The 19,789-nt window shown below is 54.8% G+C and overlaps 1 protein-coding gene across 1 annotated transcript in view; it reads right to left on the bottom strand.

Moving 5' to 3' along the window:
- ZMAT4 (zinc finger matrin-type 4) overlaps positions 1-16,725 on the bottom strand; it is a 45,934-nt gene extending 29,209 nt beyond the window's left edge. Inside the window, exons 1-2 of the mRNA XM_027744343.2 lie at positions 16,575-16,725; positions 1,718-1,819 (exon numbers count right to left, since the gene is read on the bottom strand). Coding sequence (XP_027600144.1) covers positions 1,718-1,819 — 102 coding nt within the window. The 5' untranslated portion in view covers positions 16,575-16,725. The remainder of the gene's footprint in view (positions 1-1,717; positions 1,820-16,574) is intronic.
- Between the last annotated feature and the right edge of the window lie 3,064 nt (positions 16,726-19,789).

Genomic DNA, 19,789 nt, shown 5'->3' with positions numbered 1-19,789 from the left:
CAACCCACGGGCGAGGTTTGGGAATGACATTATTGTGCCGAACGTCTCCGGCGTCTGCTGGGATCTCACAGGGCATGACAAACGAGCACAACACCTCGCACTAAAATATACAACAGAAAACCGTGTTGCTTTCCACGTTTCAAAAACATCTGCTATGAATTAATGATTCAGCTCGTACCTACAGTGACAGGCGCAGAGGAGGAGAGGTTGGCTGAGCACTCACCAGGAGCTGCTCCCGTTCCTGCAGCAACGCTCCTGCCGCAACGCTCCTGCCTCCTGGGGGCAAAATTCGGCACCCACAGTGCCCAGCAGCAAGACCTGGAAGGTGTCCCTAAAACTCCAGCCTTCCACTTCCCACCGGCTGCCAGGGACCTCTGCTGCACAGCGAGGGCAGCCTGAGGAGCAGTTACAGGAGAGCTCTTAAGGAAGTCACCAAAACAAGACGTGTAAAGTGCCTTACAAGGGAACGTGCATTCTTGTTCCCATTGTTAATTAATGCAGCACAGCATCCTCGGAGCACGGACACTGAGCTGCTGGGACGTCTCCACTGGCCACACAAGTGTCTCCACCGGGTATCCATTACAAAACACTTGAGTCAGAGCAAACGTCTGGGGAAACTTCATCTCCCAGGTCCCTGCTGGAACACTACAGGCACTGAGTGCCCAAAAGCAGGGGCAAAATACAGCTCCTGTGAGTGCAGAGGTCCCTCATCCCCCAGCTCTTCACACACAGTCACAGAATTGTTTAGGTTGGAGACCACCAAGGCCATCAAACCCAACCAAATTATTCCATATTATCTAAATATCTATATTATCTCTATGTTATATATGACAAATACACAAAGTTAATATAGTTTACTCTGTATGTACACTGTGTCAAGACAGATGAGGCAGACATGCATCACTTCTCCTGGAGTCTTCCAGGAGAGGCTGGACCACTTCACACATCCCTCCTCGGCCTGACATCCCCAGGGGAGGACAGTCCCTGCACAGTTCCTACCATGCAAGGGGTGATGGACTGTGCTCTGAGCCCTCCTGCACAGCCACACACGGTGACCCTGCACCTCCTCTGCTTCTGAACCTGAAAATGGCTGTTCTCTCACTGGGTGAACACTGAGAGCCCCTCACCATGGCAGGATCTACACCAGGCTGCTGCAGACTTGCCTGGAGAACATTCCCCACAGCACAGGGAGCAGGTGCTGACACAAGGAGAGGCAGTGGGCTTCCTTTCCTGAAGGATTTACAGCAGCATATCCCTCAATAATTTCCTCCTTATTTAATAGGAATGTGTTTAAGTTTGTTTTGAGGACACGCAGTGCTGTTAATTGCTGCTCTAACGCATCTCTAATAATCCATCCTTTCTAATTGTTCATTGCTTGCCACCTCTTAAGTGCTTAAACACATTCACAAACACTAATCTATTCTCTGCACAATCAGTGATTCCTACTCAGCAAAGCACAGTGCAGCAAATTTAATACAACCTGAGCTCGTTTTGCTGCACTCTTAATTGCTCTCCTTGCTAACAGTGTTTCCTTCAGCCCCGTTTAAATCGCAGCCTGACTTGGCAAATTCAGACAGAGGGAAGAGCCAGACACGCAGCAGACACGGCTGCAGTGACATCACTGGCAGGGTGAGACGCCACCAGCAGAAACAGTTCTTCGAATCCCGAGTTTTGGGAGCGGAACTGCGGAAAACAGCCCCGGACGGGAACATCCTACCTCGTAATGGGCCACGCGCTGGGACTCGGAGATGAGCTGGGCACTGCACACCTTGCAGTAACTCTCCGTGAACAGCTCCTGGTCCACGTCGGAGGATTTCATCTGTGCACGGCAGAGGGAAGAGACAAGAAGCAGGGTCAGTTACGGAGGGTGGGCAAGGCAGCACCCGAGCCGAGCAGTTCCCACGAGGGAACGGAACCAACACTGAACTGGTGCAAGTGTGACGGTCTGCACGTGCCCCCAGCACCTCCCATCCAGAGTCCCCAGGGTTATCCACCACCAGCTCGTGCCAAGTGTTTGTTCCTCGCCCTGGGCAGTTCCTGGGCACTGCTGGGGACCCGTGGTGTGCCCCCTTCCCCGCTGCAGTGGGGGCAGCCGGACACACCCCTGTGCCCAAGCAGCACCCGAGCCCTGAACTCCTTCGGCCACAGGCACAGCACCCCTTCCCTGCCGTGATATCCACGTGTCAGCTACTCAGGAATGGCTCTTCCTCCGTGTCTCCTTTCCCAGCTGGGAACACCACACACAGAACCAGCTGCAGCAGAGACGGCTCATGGCTCGGAACACACTCAACCATTTGTTGTACAACACCGACGAGCTTGTGGAGCTTCACAGAAAAGGCAAACAGCATCACAACCTGGGGAAAGGTGGGTTTAAGCTGGAGGAGCACTCTGCTGGATTCCTCAATTTAGGCACGAAAGGAAACTGCTCAGGTGATTTACCGGGCTGGGCTGTTCTCCAGGAGCTGTTTAAATACTTGTGTGTTCCCCAGAACTCCCAACGAGGACACTTCACCTACAACGAGGACACCTGCACCTACAAAACCAGCTTGCTGAGTGCCCTGGTTCACAGGAACACGTTCCTCCTCTGTTCACAGCCTCCTCCTCTGAACTCATAATGAAGAGGCATTTCAGGAACACTGAGGCTTAAAACAGACTGAACCCAAGCAGAGCCAGAAAACAACAGAAGCAGCTTCATAGAGAGAATATTTAAAACTAATCCCTGTGCAAATGAAGAGGGAAAAGAGAGGCTGATGCCTTCTGACTTATGCCAAGATAAAGTCTATTAATTCATGATCATAACAAACCTGGGCATAATGAAGACTGATAATAGAGATTTTATAGAGTTTATTCCACGGATTGGGAAGAAAAACAGTATGGGAATAAACAGGCAATGAATGAGATCTCATCAGCAGACAAAGTCAGGTGGAGAAAGGCCAGTCAGTGCCGGGCTGCACGGCAGAGCTGGAGGTGGTTGTGCCCAATCCCCAGTGTCCTGCTGCCCCACAGTTATTGGGGTCCCTGCACATTTTATGAAAACTAGCAGCTGAGCTGAGATCAGAGACTCCCAGCCTGGAGAGACCAGTCAGCCCCCAGCTCCAGGAAAAGGTTTGTTCAAGTGTTCTGGTTTCCCAGACAAAAGACACAAACCTCAGAGCTCCTCCACTGCTGCCCTTGCATTTTGATTCTGCAAAGACATTTGCTTGTTTTCTCTTGCTATCTGCTGAGGTTTAATCTTCATTTACTCTGTCCAGAGAGATGCTGCACTGAGAAACTTTCAAAGACACCAAAAGGCCCTTTTAGGAGTACAAGAAGTGTTGCAAAATTGCATCAAAGGCAAAACACAGTAGGGGGAAGAAATCTCACTTAACTACAACAGATTGACACAAGGCAAACCAAAGAATCTCATTAAACCTCAATCCAGCAACCAAGCCAGAGTCAGGTAACATCGCCTTCATTTGCATGCAGCCTGCAATGCTCACAGCACAAACCCTCACTGCAAAAATCAGAGTAAATCAAAAGCTTCTCTGTATTAGTCCAGCTCTCTGTGCTCTGATAACAGAGCCCAGGTCTATCCTGCCTCATCAAATGGAATCGTCTGTCCCCCCTTAGAGCAGCAGGGGCTGAACAGGCTCGTCCAGGAACAGGATCTCGGGTGTTTCTCTAAGCAGTAACTTCTGACACAGGTGTGGGACGTGTTCCCCTCGACATCACGGGTCCAGCACCAGGAGAACACGGTGGTTGTGCTGAGGATGTGACTGTTGTGCAGCACAGTTCGGGACCTGCTGCTGTCCCCAAGCTGCCTCAGTCCCACAGAGCCGCCGGGACGACCCTTCTGCCCCGGAGCAGTTGGGTGACCAGCTCCTCCTGCCTGGCTTCAAGCACTGCTTGCACAGGCGAGTCCTGCTTCCCTGGGAGCTCCCCGTGCCCACGGAAGGGCAGCAAGCCTGGCACTGCCCCAGCCTGCAGGATGGCAGAGTCCCTTCGTTGGGCACAGGGGTGTCCTCACGCCCGGGATCCTGGCACAGGGTTCCACTGCTGCTCTTCCCAGGCCTTGCTTTTTCACAGTGATGAAAAGGACAGCGAGGCAGAGGAGAGAGGAATGGGGATTAGGGGGAACAGGAGAACAAACGGAAGAAAAGCCTCCTTCATGCTTTTGCATGAATATATTAGGCTAAACTGCTGCAAGGATTCAAGCAGATGTAAGCTTGGCTATTAAAAATAATTAGAAAGCTCTGGTAACAATAACTGCTCTGAGCAAAATTAAATTTTGACAAAAAAATAACAGATTCACCTCAGCAAGGTAGATTTCTACACAAGCAATCCACTACCAGCACCCATTTATACAACCCTTGCAAAGTTGCTACTGAAACCAAGACAGCCCCAGGACAAGTTTAAACTCAAGTACCAGACTTGAGAAAACAGACTGCTACCTGTCCCCCAGAAATGCAAGTGAAGAGCAAAAGTCTCTTTCCCTCCTCAGGAGTCACCAAAGGATGTCCAGGAAACACAGAGTGAAATGAATGAGGTTTTAAAGCTGCCTCAGTGCCCGGGGTGGCACTGGCTGGTCTCACATCCAGACCATAGGGAGGTCCAGGGCAGATATTTCCCTGGGGATCTGCACAGGGACCCTGCTACATGCAAGAACCAAACGTCTGGTTCCTACAAAGGGACTGGTACTGAGCACAGCTACATCTGTGCTCAGCTGCAAAGGCTCCCCTCTGCAGCAAGAGGCAGACTCCAGACACAGAACCCTGGCAAAAAGAAAACAGCTTTGTGCTGTTGGGGTCTGGCCTAAAGCGGTGCTTCCTCCTCTCCAGAAAAGCTCCCCTTCCCCGCTCCTGTCTCCTCTCAGATACACTCTGCATTGCCCTTCTGTGGGCTAATCCCAGCAGTGATTTATTAACTTCTGCCTGCAAGTGTCATAAAGGGAGTTCATAAGCAATTAATATTTATGTATTTCTAATCACCTCGTTCCACCGTGACTCTCCCTGCCCACACGTGCTCCAGGAGTGACCAGCCCTCAGTGATCTCACCACACAGCCTGGCTGCCCCAAAGGAGGGTTTTCTCTGCCAACAGCCCCCGGCGTGTCCTCGGCTGCGAGGGACACTCGAGGGGAGCTGCAGGTGCTGAGCAGGGTGGGATGTGTCCCTCAACACTCTCAGTCAGAGGCTTTTTTTGCTGGGAGTTGAAGGAATACCGTGGGACTTGCAGCCCTGTCAGGTGGACCCCACCCCTGTGCTGAGCAGAAGGGCTGGGTCTGCACAGCGAGGTGTAAATACCTGACACTCCTGGTCTCCTCCTCCTCGGGTGGGGATGTGCTGGGGCCTCCACCACAAGCATTGACCACTTTGTGTCCTCCAGGGGGTTTATTGTGGCCTCCTGTGCCACACTCCAGCGCCCAGTCCCCTCCCTGCTCCAGATCTGTGACCTCTGCACGTGTCAGCTCAGCATCTCCAGCCACGCTCGCTGTGCCACGGGAGCCCCCCCTGCAGCACCTTGTGCCATATGGCTGAGATCCTCCTCAGCAGCTCCAGTGACTGCAACAGCTCAGTGAAAATCAACCTGACGGGGCTGACTCCAGCTTTTGGCAGCGGCCAGGAAGATGCTAACTAAGTTGCACTAAATTTTAGAGGGCAGCAATCCACAGCTGACATCAGAGACACGTGCAAAGCCAAATTCCTTTCTAAGGAAATGCTTGGCACCAGCTGAATCCCACCAGACAGGGGCATGTGCTGAATGTGTCCCCATCACACGGTGGTGGAAGGGCCCCTCCAGGAGGTGCTTTTGGGATCCAGACCCAGTAGAACAGGACCTCAGTCCAGGCTGGAGCTCCGGCAGGTGCCGACTGCTGTGGCCCTTTGCTGCTGCCACGGCAGCATCACGAGCTGCTGGTGTTGTCAGCAAACACTTCCCATCGTGTTTCTGATAAATGCTGCTGTAATCTCCTTTCCAGCAATCTTCCCTCACAGGACACTTCTATTCGTGCTGTTGCACACCCCATTCTCAAGTTCACTGCCCCCTTCTTTGAGCAATGAGCTCAGTGAATAGGGAAAGAAGTTTTTTAATAATGGGAAATTCATGTCTGGCAGCAACAGTTCCAGAGCACGTGGCAAACATGAATCAGATAGAGGTTATTTAATTCCAAGCTTCACCTTTCGTATCACTTCGCAGATCAGCCTTGGTGGCATTCACTGTCAATTATTTCTGTATTTCAGCCATAAACCACTGTCTCAACTCCACAACACGTGCCTCAGGGACATGGATAGAAGGAATCAGCAGACATCCCAGGAATTGCTGACTTGGCTGCTGCAGCCACAGAGACACACACGCACAACCTCACCCTGTGCTAGGGCTGCCCTGGGAAGGGCTCACAGAATCATGGAATAGTTGGAGCATCTTGCCAGGAACCTGGTCCCTGAGGCACTCAGTCCATCACCTGTTGGTTGTGGAGCACCAGGAATTCCTACATAGCTTCATTTTCCCCATTGTCCAATCAAGGACAAGGAGTGCCACAGGACAAAGCACTGGATTCAGCAGCTCGGCTTCTTCCAGTCAAGAGGAAAGAAAAGAATTGTGGTCCCTTATCCAATATGATCTTGAAGGCCTGTAATCACCTTTTCCAGAACTAACAGCTTCCAAAACCTCTGTGCTGGAGCACAAGAGAAGTGGCAACTGAGCATGTGCACGAACGCCAAATGCTAACAAGAAGCCAAAAATTAAATGTCCCGACTTTCATGTTATGAATTATTTGTGGCTTTTGCTGCTGTCACTCTCCCGTGGATTAACATCTCGTGTAACACCTCCTGTTTTCTTCTGTTGTTTAATTTGTCTTGCAATAAAAAGAAAAAAAAGTCTTTACTAATAATTAATGTGCTTTCAGCAACTCTGTCACTGCGCTTACACCGAGGCATCTGAAGAAATGCAAAACTGCCTTTTGAAGTGCCTGATTTCCTGGCACTGTCAGCACTACGAAGATGGTTGAGCCTGTTCCTTGAGCACAATTCTCCTCCTGCTTTTATCACCTCGGGACGGAGCCCTCGGGGTGCTGGAGGCCACGGCAGCCTCCCAGCACCAGGAAAAGGGCCGGGATGGGACAGCCCAGGGCAGCTCTGCACTGCTGGCTCAGAAAGGACACCCCATCCCACGGTGATGGTGGGACCCTCTGCAGCCCGTCCTGAGCTGCTGCAAGAGCCTGAATTCACAGCCACGGGATTTGCAGCCTCTGCCTGTACCAGCACAGGAGTTTCCTTGCCTGCCCTGTAGAGATGGGGAAGGGCCCTCGACAGAGAGTGATGTCACAGAGCCCAGACAATCCTGCGTCCCAGAGGTGATGGTGGCACATCCCTCCCAGCCACATCTCCTGTGCTACTTACAGGTTTTCCCCTTCTCCTGCCAAATCAGAGATGCTCCATGTCCCTCCAGCTGTGCTGCACATCTGCCATCTCTGCCACGCTTCACCTTCTCTGCAGTTCTTGTTTGGTTTGGGGTCTATCCCTACTCCCTCCGTTCCCTAAATCCTCCACAGAGTCAATTTGCTTCACTTCTGTGCTCAGCCTTTGATGCATTTTGACACGCTTTATTGGAGCCCTGAAAATCAGAACAAGATTGTGTGTGGCATGAGCTGGGGAGCAGGAGAGATCCTGCACGTGGCTGCTGCATGTGTCAGCACAGGGAGAGCAACATGGGGCAGACGGTGCCTCGGTGCACATGAGGCTCAAGCTGAGCAACCCAAAAGCCCAACTTCACACAACTTCCCCCAGTGTAAGCAGGCAAGGTACTCCTTTCCTGGGATCAACTTCTTGATGGAAGTATCCAAGGCCAGGTTGGATGGGGCTCTGAGCAACCTGGGCTACTGGAAGGTGTCCATGCCTATGGCAGGGAGCTGGCACGAGATGAACTTTAGGGTCTCTTCTAACCCAAGCCATTCTGGGATTCCGTGTTTGCCAGGACTAAGAAAGGGACACTCAGACAGCAACTGTGCCCTCTCAATGGATGGGGATTTTAAGAAGAGCCTCTCTGCTCCCACGCTGTGGGGAGGAATTGCCAGGGATGTCTCACTGAATTCCCAAGACTCACTGACTCTGGGTCGGAGGGAAAGCTGCCAGATGTTCCCATCTCCTCACCTGATCATCAAGGTACCGTTTATAAATAGAACCAAACAAGAAAAGAGCCTGATGAACACATCAGGAACAGCAGTGCACTCTGGCAGAGGAGAGCCAGGAGGGACAGGTGATGCCCTCCAGGCAGAAGAGCAGCAGGGCCAAGGTTCCAGGTGAGCCCGTGCAGCCCCCACCTGCAGCACACCAGGCAGCACAGCACCCACCTGGCAGGGCAGCACAGCACCCACCTGGCAGGGCAGCACAGGATGGGGCTCGAGCTTGCACGTGGCAGCAAAACCCAGGCGGTGACTTTTTGACCTGCTGCCTGTCTGAAGTGGGAACAAAAGGCAAGCGAAGGGAATTGCAGGCACAGAGATTCAGAGAGCAAAGGCCAGATCCGGGTGTGCAGCACAGACAAGCCCTCTGTGCCCTGAACTGCCTCAGAGGGATGAGGGAAGGACACTGCCAAGTTTAGTGGGAGCCACGCTGCAGTTCTGGGAGTGGCACATCCCCCCCCCAAATGTGAGTATCCCCTTATGCACATGAACTGCTCTAATCATTCACACCACATCTCGTGGCAGGGTTTAATTGCAAACACGTGCTGACTTGAATGAAAATACATTTTAAAAAGGAGACTGATATATTAAGACTGCTTAATACGGTTTGTAGGAACCGAAATCAAATTTCGTGCCTCAGGGCATCGCTTCTGCACCCTGCACACTTCAAGGATGGGGCTCTGTCCCTCACCCCAGCACAGCCCGACCCTCAGCAGCAGGGACAGCCCAGAAACCCCCTGACAGACGGGTTAAAAGCAGACCTGTGCAGGCTGCACAGAGATGGAGGGGCTGCTGGAGTCAGACGCAGAGGGGAGGGACTCGCACTGGGACGGAGAGGAAAGGAGGGACCTTGGCCCGGGACCTGACTGCTGTGGGCACCTCCCGCAGGAACAGATCCCCCTCGACTGAGCCCTGGCCAGGCCCCTGCCTGGGGAGGACGCCCGGTCCGGCACAGCCCGGTCCGAAGCCCCGGTGCTGCTCCTTCCCCTCCCGCCCCAGCACCCGGGGACGCGCCGGTGGCAGCTCCCGGTGCCCCAGCCCCGAGCAGCGGCTGCCGCAGCCCCCGGGGCCGCAGGGACCCCGCCGGCCGTCGGGGCGTCGCGGGGCCGAGCGCAGGGTGCGGCGGAACCGGGGGTACCACGCGATGCTCGCGGTTGCCATGGAAACGGCGGGTGCTCACAAGAAGAGGCAGAAATAGCGCCGGCGCTGCCCGAGCGCGGGCGCTGCCGGGCTGGGGGGCACCCCCAAAATCGGGGGGTCACCGCTGCCCGGGCCGGGCCCCGCGGCGCGGGGGGAGCAGCCGGCGAGCGGCTCCCGCACAGCCCCGCTCCGCACCCGCCGTCGGGACGCCACGTCTATTTTTGGCTAAGCAGGACCTACTTTTTCCTGTGGCTCCCTAATAACGTACAAAACGGCAGGAAGCGAGGCGAGCCGAATCCCATGCCGGCAGCCCGTCGCCTCTGGTACTTTGCATAATCAGGGCTTGTCAGTCCCCATCAGCCTCAGCTCAGAAACCCAAGAGGCAAAGCCATGTAAGGTGGTAACGGGCTTAGGAGAGGCCTCCAGAGAACAAATCTGTCCATCGCCGATGGGGGATTATTTTAATTCTGGATCCCTAATAAAAGCCTGCATGCTGGCCTAGCTGGCTAAGCTAAAGCACCTCTTCCCAAAACCAGCTTCAGCCTCAGCAGCACCAACCCCAGATGAGTTTAACGTCGCTGCCAACAGTGCTGAACGCTCCCGGCCCAGCCCGGGGTAACCAGGTTAGAGACAGCACAGGCAGAGATGCCCCTGGTTATCCCCACTGTCAACCAAGCTCCAGCGGGCTGGCTGAGCTCCTCTCCCCTCACTCACCCTGTATTTGCCAGCCAGAGCTGCCTCACCAAGTGCCACCAGGTGAGGATTTACAGGAGCTCAGGTGCCCCCAAGGCAGTCGAGCAACTGGCCAGGAGCCCTCCCTGCCTGCAATGACTGATGGACTCACCTTCCTCCAGCCACAGCTCCCTGCCACAGCAGAGCTTCTTGTCATCAATGAAATGATTTAGAAGCAAGACACCGGGAATGCAAATGCTTCCAGAGTCCCCCATTTAGCACAGAGGAGCTAAACCCCTGGCCTAATTTAACTGTGCATCCAAATTCCACATCCTCTAACCCACATCAGCAGATTTCACTAAACTCCTTCTCATTATCATGTAATCTGTCAATTAGCTTTGTGAGCACCAGCAACCAACAAGGAGCTTTACCTTAAGTAAAACACAAAACATTGACATCCTTCCTACAGCTTTTTCTTTGCCCACCCCTGATTTAAAAAAGAAAAAGACAAAACCCTCCTTTTCTTTGCATTAACTCTCTTCTAAGAAGCAGGAGCATCTCCCACGCTCAGCCACGCTGAGCAGAAGCATGCTGGACTTTTAAATTTTATGTCAGACCTCCCTTCCTTCCCTTGCTCTATTTTTGTCAGTGAGAAATTAAACTGCCTTTGCAGAAGGGCTGGAGCCGGGCACACTCCAGGCTGGGCACCGGCTGCTCCTTTCGGAGACCGGCTCTGACTCACAGATTTGGAAAGGTCTCCTCTCCCTGCATAGTCTGGGGACTCCTATTCCTACAGCATTTATTAGGCACCCCCTGTGGTGCTCGACAGAAAGGCATTAAAACCAGTTAACGTGTTTTGTACATCAGTTTTCCAAGTGGGGTTTGTAGGTTACCCTGCAGCCGGGGCCATCAGCCTTCCAGTCTGGCTAGGCAGGAAAAAAGGCTCAAAAATGCTTTCCGTGTGTTCTGCAGAACCAAAAGCATCCCTGCTGCTCTCTGAGGTCCCTTCCTGCCCGCTGTCAGAGCAGGGCACTACAGGTGGGCTCCTCGTGTCCCTCTGCCCTCACTGCCCCGTGCCCAGACCGGGGAGCCCCCGGGAGCCACAGCCCAGCCCCTCTCCACCACAGCACAGCAAGCTGAGAGGGCAGAGAAAGCCTCTGACAACTAATGAGAGAACACAATGGGCCCCCACATTCCGTGTGGCTCCTCTCCCTGCCAGCCTGCCATGAACTACAGCCGCGTGCCTGAAAATGAGACGGATTAATTATCGCTACAATTAGTGGTATCGTGGAGCATCTCTGGTGGCAGGAAATAATATTGTCATAAACTTGTCTAATTGCTCAGTATTTTCAAATGAGCAGTTGAATCCACAGTTATCATCTTGATGTTTGCACCAGTGACATTGTGGGACGGAAAACACAGAATTGATTAATTAGTTTGCATTTTAAGTCAGGCTAAACTCTGGCTCTCTCCACCACGTGCTGTCACTGCAGCCAAGACTCTGAAGCTCAGAGGTGGAAAGCACAGACATGGAAGGCACCAGAGTCCTGGGATGCAGAGTTACTGCCAGCCTGAGCACCCTCCCCATGCACTGAGACCACAACAGTTTCTCCCTCTAATGCCATCAGCTCACGTGTGCTTATTATATATCAGATAATAGAGGGGCCTGCACAGCATTCTGCACAACAGCAGGTTTAACCGACTAATTTACAACTTCAAAAGCAGTGGGTGTTCAATTCCATCCCATTCTTGGGGGTTCTGACAAGCCACTCCAGGCGCTGCAGACCCAGTGCTCCAAGCTTTTCCCATTTTCTCGGTGAATTTTGAAACCAGAGCATGTCTCACCTTCGCAGTTCACTGCTGGGCGTCATGCCTCTGGCTGCATCCTTCAAGGCAGCTTTAAATATCGATGTCTCACTTCACCACCGGGTCCACCCACTGTTTTTAAGCGGCTGGATCAAATTTAGGAGCAGTTTTGAGTTCACAGTGCAGTTCCCCACGTCTCCTCGTGCTCAGGCTGTTTCCTGAGAGCCGTGTGTGCAGCTCTGTCACACCCAGCTCACGGGCAGCTGGGCTTGGCTCACACAAGTGACATGTGTGTGATACATAGGCAGGACACAGGTGACACCCCTAGGGCCTCGAGTACTCAGGCTGATAGACTGGAAAGGTTTATTCATGCTCTCCCACCCTCAGGATTTGTTTCACCAACAAAGAGGCATTGGCAAGAAGCAGGTCCAAGCCTAACTACATCTTCTACCCAATTTCCGCTTTAACAAGGCAAAGTAAATATATTTCTGCTTTGAAATTAAGAGCAGCAATATTCTTCTCCCCTATTGCTTTCTAAATGAAGCTCCTGAAAGCCCTTTTTGAAGCCTTCCCAGTTTCATTTCCAGACCTGCTCCCCCCCTGTGCTCGGGAGAAAGGGATTAAACAAGCCCTTTGAAGTGCAGCTGCCCGTGAGCTGCTCTGGGGCCAGCTCAGCTCAGCTTTCTGTGTCTCCTGGAAGCAGGACAGCGGCCACCAAAACTCCCAGGGCTGGACCTGCACAGACAGCAAAACGCTGCCCCGGGGTGAGCTCTGCAACCCACCCGAGTCCCCGACAGCCAGGGCAGGCAGAGCCCCCATGTCCCCTGCCAGCACAGAAAAGGCCTAAAACCTGCCAAGCATTGCACGACAGGCAAGTTTTGATATTGCAAATATTCATCTCCAGCTATTTCCAGTTAATGGAACAAAACAAACTATCGAGAAAAATGGGAACATTACAGTAAAAACAACAACAAATTAAACTCTAATGCAATTAGAGAGCAATTAGGGATCTATCCTCTGGGAGCATTTTGGAACTCTGGGTCTTTCTCCAAATCTGATCTCTCTGCAACTTTATTCCCCTCTAGTTAATAAGAGAGAAATGAGTGGCACAGCTCCCCCCAGTCCCTGCAAAACGCCATCTCCTGCTCTGCAGGAGCAGGAGGTGGTGGCAGGTAAAGCACTCACACCTCCAGGCTGAGGAAGACGCAGCTGTCAGCAGAACAGGGAGCAAAGGAGGAGCAGAAACCACCCCCTGTGTCTGCTGCAAGGTGCCCAGAAACGCAAAGACCCAAATGCTCTTGTTCAAGGGCCGGGCTGAGCAGGCACGAGCTGACAGCAGAGCACAAGCGACCCTGGAAAACCCTTTGTTTTCCTGTGCACAGCTCCAGCACGAGCCACAGCCCGGAAAAATACGTATTTAATTCCTTTTGACTTTTTAAGCGTACTCACATACACACCTAGAGAAAAGCACCTGCTTAACCAAACCTCCCAAGCTGGCTGCAGGATGGAGCAGGGCAGCCTTTGGGCACGGGACCCTGCTGTGCCCTGGGCAGGGCACAGGGAGCCCTCAGCACCCAGAGGTGCCCCACGACCTGGGCACTGCCTGGGCTGCCTCCCTGCCACTCCAGCAGGTCTGCAAAGGAGCATTTGGCACAGCCTTCCCTGGAGGGCAGGGGACATGAGCGTGGTGACAGCAAAGCACCCTGGAAATCGCAGGAGAACTGAAACCAAGGGGCAAAGATGCACCGTCCCATTCAACCCTCCCTCCATCCAGGCTCACCCACACGCTGCCTGAGGGTCACAGCAAAGCCTGGTTCTCTTAAACCTTCCTCTGGGGATGCAGCACAGTGAACACTCTGCAGAGGGTGAGGGGGTACAGCACTGAGGAAAGATTCCTCCCCATGCCCTGAGGCTGCTGCTATTCCTGGGGGCAGCCCCGTCTGCACTTCACAGCTCCAGTACTTCTCAGCAAGGGGTGTTTTTTCATGCTCTGAAAGGAATAATAAAGCTTCCATATGTCCTGCTACCTGCCCAGCAGCTGTCAGGGATATGACCCCCTCTGTGTTCAGCAGAAGGCACCTGTGCAATGGAGGGAGGTGAGAACCTTGACCTTCATCCGTTTCTGTACCCAAATCCACCCTTGGGGACATCAGCAGCCCCGTTCTGGCCTAGAAATTGGCCCAGTTCTGATCTCTCAAACCAGTTCTGGATCTCAAGTCACACCTCTTTCCTTGGGAGCTTAACCCACATAAAGTGAGACGCCCAGATCCAAAGGTGCCCAGGGCACCCAGTGCAGGGACCAGCCAGGACCAGCCCCGGGAGCCTCAGGACCCACCTCAGACTGTAGCCATTTCCAAGGTTTGGAGAGTCCTCCTGACTCTGAAAGAAATCTGGCGTCTGCTTAGAGACTCACGGGTCTCAAAAGGTGCCAACTTTTGGTCAAAAGTTGATTCTTGAAAAAGAATAATTCTCAACAATCCCCCACTGTTGTTGTCTCCCCTCAACCACTGATGTGGGGGATGAGGGCTGTCTGTTGGGGGATCTGGGGATCTTTCCTCGCCCCCTGCAACACCCCTGCAGGGAGAGATGATAAATCCACAGCCAGACCAGACCAGACCAGCCACCAGCATTCCCAGGTAAATCCACAGGCAGGAAGAGGGGGAGAGGTGGTGCAGAAGCCATAAATCCCCAGAGAGGAAGCCGGCTGCTCAGGTGCTCAGTCAGCAAGGACCAACCAGCTGCACCAATTCCTCTGCAAACTGGAAGCAGCAAATAAACCAAATCCAGGCAAATATCAGCAAAATTCCTTACACAGACACCTTTTCAAGAGGGCACAGCCAGCAATACTGTGAAGAGCTGGGGAGGCCTCTCAGGGTGCAGCACACCTGGGAAGGTGAAAGGCAGCAGCACTGCACCTCCTCCAGGCTGTCCAGGGCAGGAGAGGGCAGAGGAGAGCAGAAAAACCCGAGGGGGGAAGGCTGGATGTGGGAGTAAAGTTAAGACTGAACAACTCAGAGCCAAGCAAAATGACCTCTGAAACCCCCCAGCTGGCCAGGGACACACAGAATCCTGGTGCAACGTACAGAGAAGGATCAATTACTTGGAGTGACTCAGAAGTGACTAAGAACGATCAGATAGGATCAATTGTGAGGGCTGGAAATCACCCCAAATTTTGGAACATGTCTCCAGGACACGGCCAGAAGGCAGGATCCTCCCCAGGGACAGGGATGCAGGAGGCACTTGCATCAGGAGGTTTATAACCCACAGGTCTGCGCTGTTCTGGGAGTAAAAAGGGATTCCTGACCTCCTGTTTCTGATATAATCACGGGGAAAGACCCGTTTTTACTCTAGAAAGCTCCTGTGCTGCCCCTCCCTCCTGTCCCTTCCTACAGTAGATGAGTCACTGTCTAGAACCTTTAGCAAAATACCTCTTACTGTTTATCAGGTCCCTGTCATTCCCCTGCCCACAGCACAGTGCAAGAAGTGCCAGGCAATGCTCCAGGTCACTGTCCCCTTCCTGTGGAATGATGAGGGTCCCAAAGCTGAAGCCCCTCTGCCCAGCACCCCCCTTTCCGAGCTGCCCCTCCCCAGTATCGCCCCCACTCACCTCTCACCTTCTGGTGCCGGCTGTTGTGTTTTGCAGGGGGATTGCACGTGCTCCTGGGAGAGCAAACAGCACAGCCTCACATGCAGAAAATGCAAACTGGTGATTTTTAACTGTCTGCTCAACACTCTGCAAACCTTTTGCAAATCTACTCGCCCGATCCTGCGCACTCGGGCAACTTCAGAATCGCAGGAGGGCAAAAGGAGCGTGTGGCTGCCCCAAGGGCAGCAACCAGAGCATGATTAGCACCAGGAGCCGAGGGGCACTGCCCAGGTCGGGTCTCACTAACCCAGGGAGTGGGTTCACCAGCAATCCAGACAGCTCAGGGGTCAGTTGCCAGAGATCCTCCACACAGCCCAAACCAGGTGTCACCTCGCTCACTCTGTGCCAGGAACAGCCCTGGCTTGGCTCTGACCTACGGACAGCCCCAGTGCAACACGTGGGGCCAGGCAGCCCCACGGCGCTGCTCGGACCGGTCCCCTCGCCCGGCCGGAGCGGCCGCTGCAGTCGGTCGGGGCTGTCCCCGGGGACGGCGGCCCCAGCCCCCAGCTCAGCCGCCTCCCTGGAATCGTGCTTTTGCTCTCCACGACCTGCTGGCTTGGGAAGTTCTCCGAACTTCCCAAACAACACAGAGAACAGGCTTGTTTTCCTGCGTCTGCAGAAACGCACGCTCGCACCCCGCAGCCCCCGGAGCTCCCGTTCCCCCGCCGGACCGCAGGGACGCCCGCGCAGAGCCCGTTCCGCCGGAGCCCCCCGAGCTGCACCGACCGCCGGGGCTGCGTCCCGGGGTCCCGCACCCAGAGGCCTGGCTGCCCCCGGCCGCCGCCTCCCAGGTGGATACAGCATTCCGTAAAAACTCCCCCGGGAAAACACCGACGCCCGGCGCGGGGCCGGAGCGCTCGCAGGGCGGGCGCCGGTCACCGCCGCCCTCCCGGTGCGGGTCCGGGGGCGGCACGGGGGGCAGAGCCGCCCGCTCCCCGCCGGGCGGACCCCCAGCCCAGCCCGGCTCCATCCGCAGCGGCGCCGGCATCGCCCGACCCGCCCCGGCAGCCGCTCCCCGCGGGCACCGGATCGCCTCCCCCGCCCGCGCCGGCACCGCGACCGACCCGCTCCGACTGCCCGGCAAACTTTCCTCCAACTCCCATCAACAGATCCCGCGGCAGCCCCCGCTCGAGCCGCGGGTCGCTGCCCGGTACCTTCGGGTCCGGCCGGTGCCTCCGGGCGCGATGGTCGGGGCCGGCGGGGCCGCTGCCTCGGGCGCGGCGAGGCCGCTCCAGGCGGGCTCCGGGGCCGCTCCCGCGGGGCTCCGGGGCCGCCGCCGCAGCTCCGCTGCCGCCGCTCCGGAGAGCCCAGGCCGAGTGCGGCGGGGGGCGGCGGGCGGGGCCGGGCCGGGGCCGCGGCTCCTCCCCGGCAGCGCCATTGGCTCCGCCGCGCTCCGCAGGGCCGCCCGCCCGCCCGCAGCCCCCGGCCCGCAGCCCCCGCAGCCCCCGCAGCCCCCGGGCTCCGCATCCCTCGCAGCCCCCGGGCTCCGCAGCCCCGCATCCCTCGCAGCCCCCGCAGCCCCCGGGCCCCGCATCCCTCGCGTCCCCCGGCCGCCTCCTCGGGGACAGCTCTGACACGGGCAGAGAGCGACAGGACGAGGGGGAACGTCTTTGAACGGAAAGAAGGGAGATTTGGATCAATTTTGGGAGGAGGTTCCTCCCTGTGAGGGTGGGGAGGCCCTGGCACAGGTTGCCCAGAGAAGCTGTGGCTGCCCCATCCCTGGAAGTGTCCAAGGCCAGGTTGGACGGGGCTTGGAGCAACCTGGGATAGTGGAAGGTGTCCCTGCCCATGGCAGGGTGTTGGAACTGGATGATTTTTACTGTCCCTTCCAACCCAAGCCATCCCACGATTCTGTGATTTTCCTCACTGTGAAAATAGAAGGATGTGCAGGTCTGATTTGCAGGGCAGAGGCTGTGAAGGGTATCACAGGTGCCAGGGGGAACATATTTACTTACAGACTCATACTTTTGCAGATGACACGCTCATTTTAATACCCGGGATTTATGGAGCGAGCAAGCCTGGCACTGCAGGCACCTGCCACACACAGCACACAGGGATAGCAGGAGGAAAGTCCCTGCACGGGCAGGAATGGCTCCCTCAAAGCAGCGGGAGGAGGAGAGCAGATACCAGAGAGAACGGGGTGGGTTTGTCTCCATCCAGAGGGTGGTCGTGGCCTCAGGGGAGGCAGCAGGCAATGAACAAGTGCCCCAGGCCAGAGGCAGAGCAGAGGACGGCAAGGCAATAATGAGGGAAAGAAGAAACTGGGGGGGAAATGCAGACCCCTGCAAACTGTACATGATGGGGAGACAATCCCTAACACAGCACCGTGCACACGGAGGCTGTGACACAGAGCCAGGCTCCAACCAAACCATGTCTCCACTCTGACATCCAGTGACAGCTTAATCTGGAAAGAGGGTGGATTTCCCTTATCTTTGTGCACAATATGCCCGGGCAAAACCACTGGAGAATTCACACTGACAGTCCCAGGAGCCGGGGTGTAGGTGAGCACACTCCCATACCCCCTCCCTCTGCCAACACACACCTGCAGCAGCAATGTCATCTCAGTGCCCTCCTTTCTGCCTGCAATGGACTGGCTGGTACCAGGGAGGGTTTCTATCCCAGCTCTGCTGAATTAGCAGGCACCTCATTTGCCAGCAGACGAGCCTTGCAGGTGAGGGAAGAAACGGAGCAGAGAGTTGTGCTTCAAGCCCTGCGAGGTGACATTTCCAGGTGTGCAGCTGTGCAAACAACCAGGACAAAGGCAGTTAATCTGGCTCTGCTCCACCTCAGCAGGTCCCTCAGCAGGGATGAGGGTGCTGGGTCTCTGCAGGGGAGGGGAGGTGGCTCAAAGGCTTTGCAGCCCCCAGCAGTCGGGAGGAACAGGGGCACAGACGCCCTGTGTGCCAAGATTCACTTCCAGAGCCAGGTGAAAGCAAGTGTTCATCGTTCCCCTCTGGGACATTTGGCTAACCAGGGCGCTTACAGGGCTCCCCCTTTTCTCCCCAGCCTGCTCTGCTGTCCAGGTGTCAGCTTTGCCAGAGCCTGATAAAAATGCTGCACCTTAATCAGTTCACCCTCTTGGAAAGCAGTTGTTGCACACACCGTGGAGCAATGGCAAAAATGGGCCCAGGAGAGCTCTGCGGGCACCCACAGCCCAGCTGTGGCTGAGAGGCACTGAGGGGGTGTTGACAGGACCTTCAAGAAGCGAGTCTGTGTAGTTTGATTTGTTTCTGCTAAATATACTTTGCAGACAAAGTAAATATGCTTTGTCTCGGGGATTCTGTTTGTGCAATGCAGCAGGCTGAGCCACGCCACTGCTCTTTTGCTACCTGGGGCCTCACCTCGGCAGTGGACTTCAAATCACCCCCAATCACACAAATATTAGAAAAGACTTCACCAACAAATTTTCCATTTCCAGCTTAATCGGCTTGACAGCAGTTTTACAAACTACCTGAGCTGTGATGCTTCGTGATCCTGCTTGGCTCTTTAGCTGTAAAAAAAAAGTAAGTGCTAAGGAACATTTAACTAAGCCTCCAAAACTGACACAAACCCTTTAGAGCTGCCACCTGGAGTCTCAGACACTTCAGTGCTAAGAAGGGCAGATCAGACAATATTTGCAATGATGTAGCTGCCATCCAGGGAAGAGATGGTTCTTAAATCCCTTCCTCACTTTTTTTTTTAGGATTATGTAATTCCTAGGAGCATCCCATGCTCCCTGGTAACGAATGGCAGCATCGGCACAAAAAATGTTGGAAATAATGCTGAAAATTCAGCTTTTGCTCCATCCCAGCACCCTGCAGGGCTCAGGAATGTGTTTCCTGGCCCTGAGCTGGGCTAACTTTGGAACAACCTGAAACACATCAAAACAAGGAGCTGTAAAGCAGCAGCTGTGATTGATTAATCACAGTAGTGAAAGTGAAGGGTTTGATCATTTTCAAAAGCTCTTTAACATCTTATTCTCCAAAGAAGGGGAGGTTACGGCAGCCACGGAAGAAAGCAGAGCACAGACTGGAGCTGATTCCTCCCTGGAAAGGCTCTGGACATGCTGTGCTGCCTCTGGATGCAGAAGATCAGGACAAAGGAATGAACGTGCCGAGCTGACGCTGGCTGGGAAGGAAACACTCTGACGATGTCTGGGGCTGGTTCTCGAGATGTCCCCACGCCACCTGCACGGGGGTTCCCCTCCCAGCACTCCCAGCCCGGCCCTGCACACACCCCGAGCCCGACGGACACGGCACCCTGAGCCAGCACAGGAGGCACCCCCAGCCCTGCAGCCGAGGGAGGAATTGAACTTCCCATCCAACCTCCCTGCCCAGAGGAAACTCACCCTTCCCCACACACACATGTTATGGGAATGAATTATTTCAGA

This window comes from Pipra filicauda, unplaced genomic scaffold (assembly GCF_003945595.2).
Source record: "Pipra filicauda isolate LSUMZ 115617 unplaced genomic scaffold, ASM394559v2 scaffold462_size518177_pilon, whole genome shotgun sequence".
Taxonomy (NCBI): domain Eukaryota; kingdom Metazoa; phylum Chordata; class Aves; order Passeriformes; family Pipridae; genus Pipra; species Pipra filicauda.
Note: the sequence above shows the minus strand (reverse complement) of the source record. Positions and strands in the feature narration are given on the sequence as shown.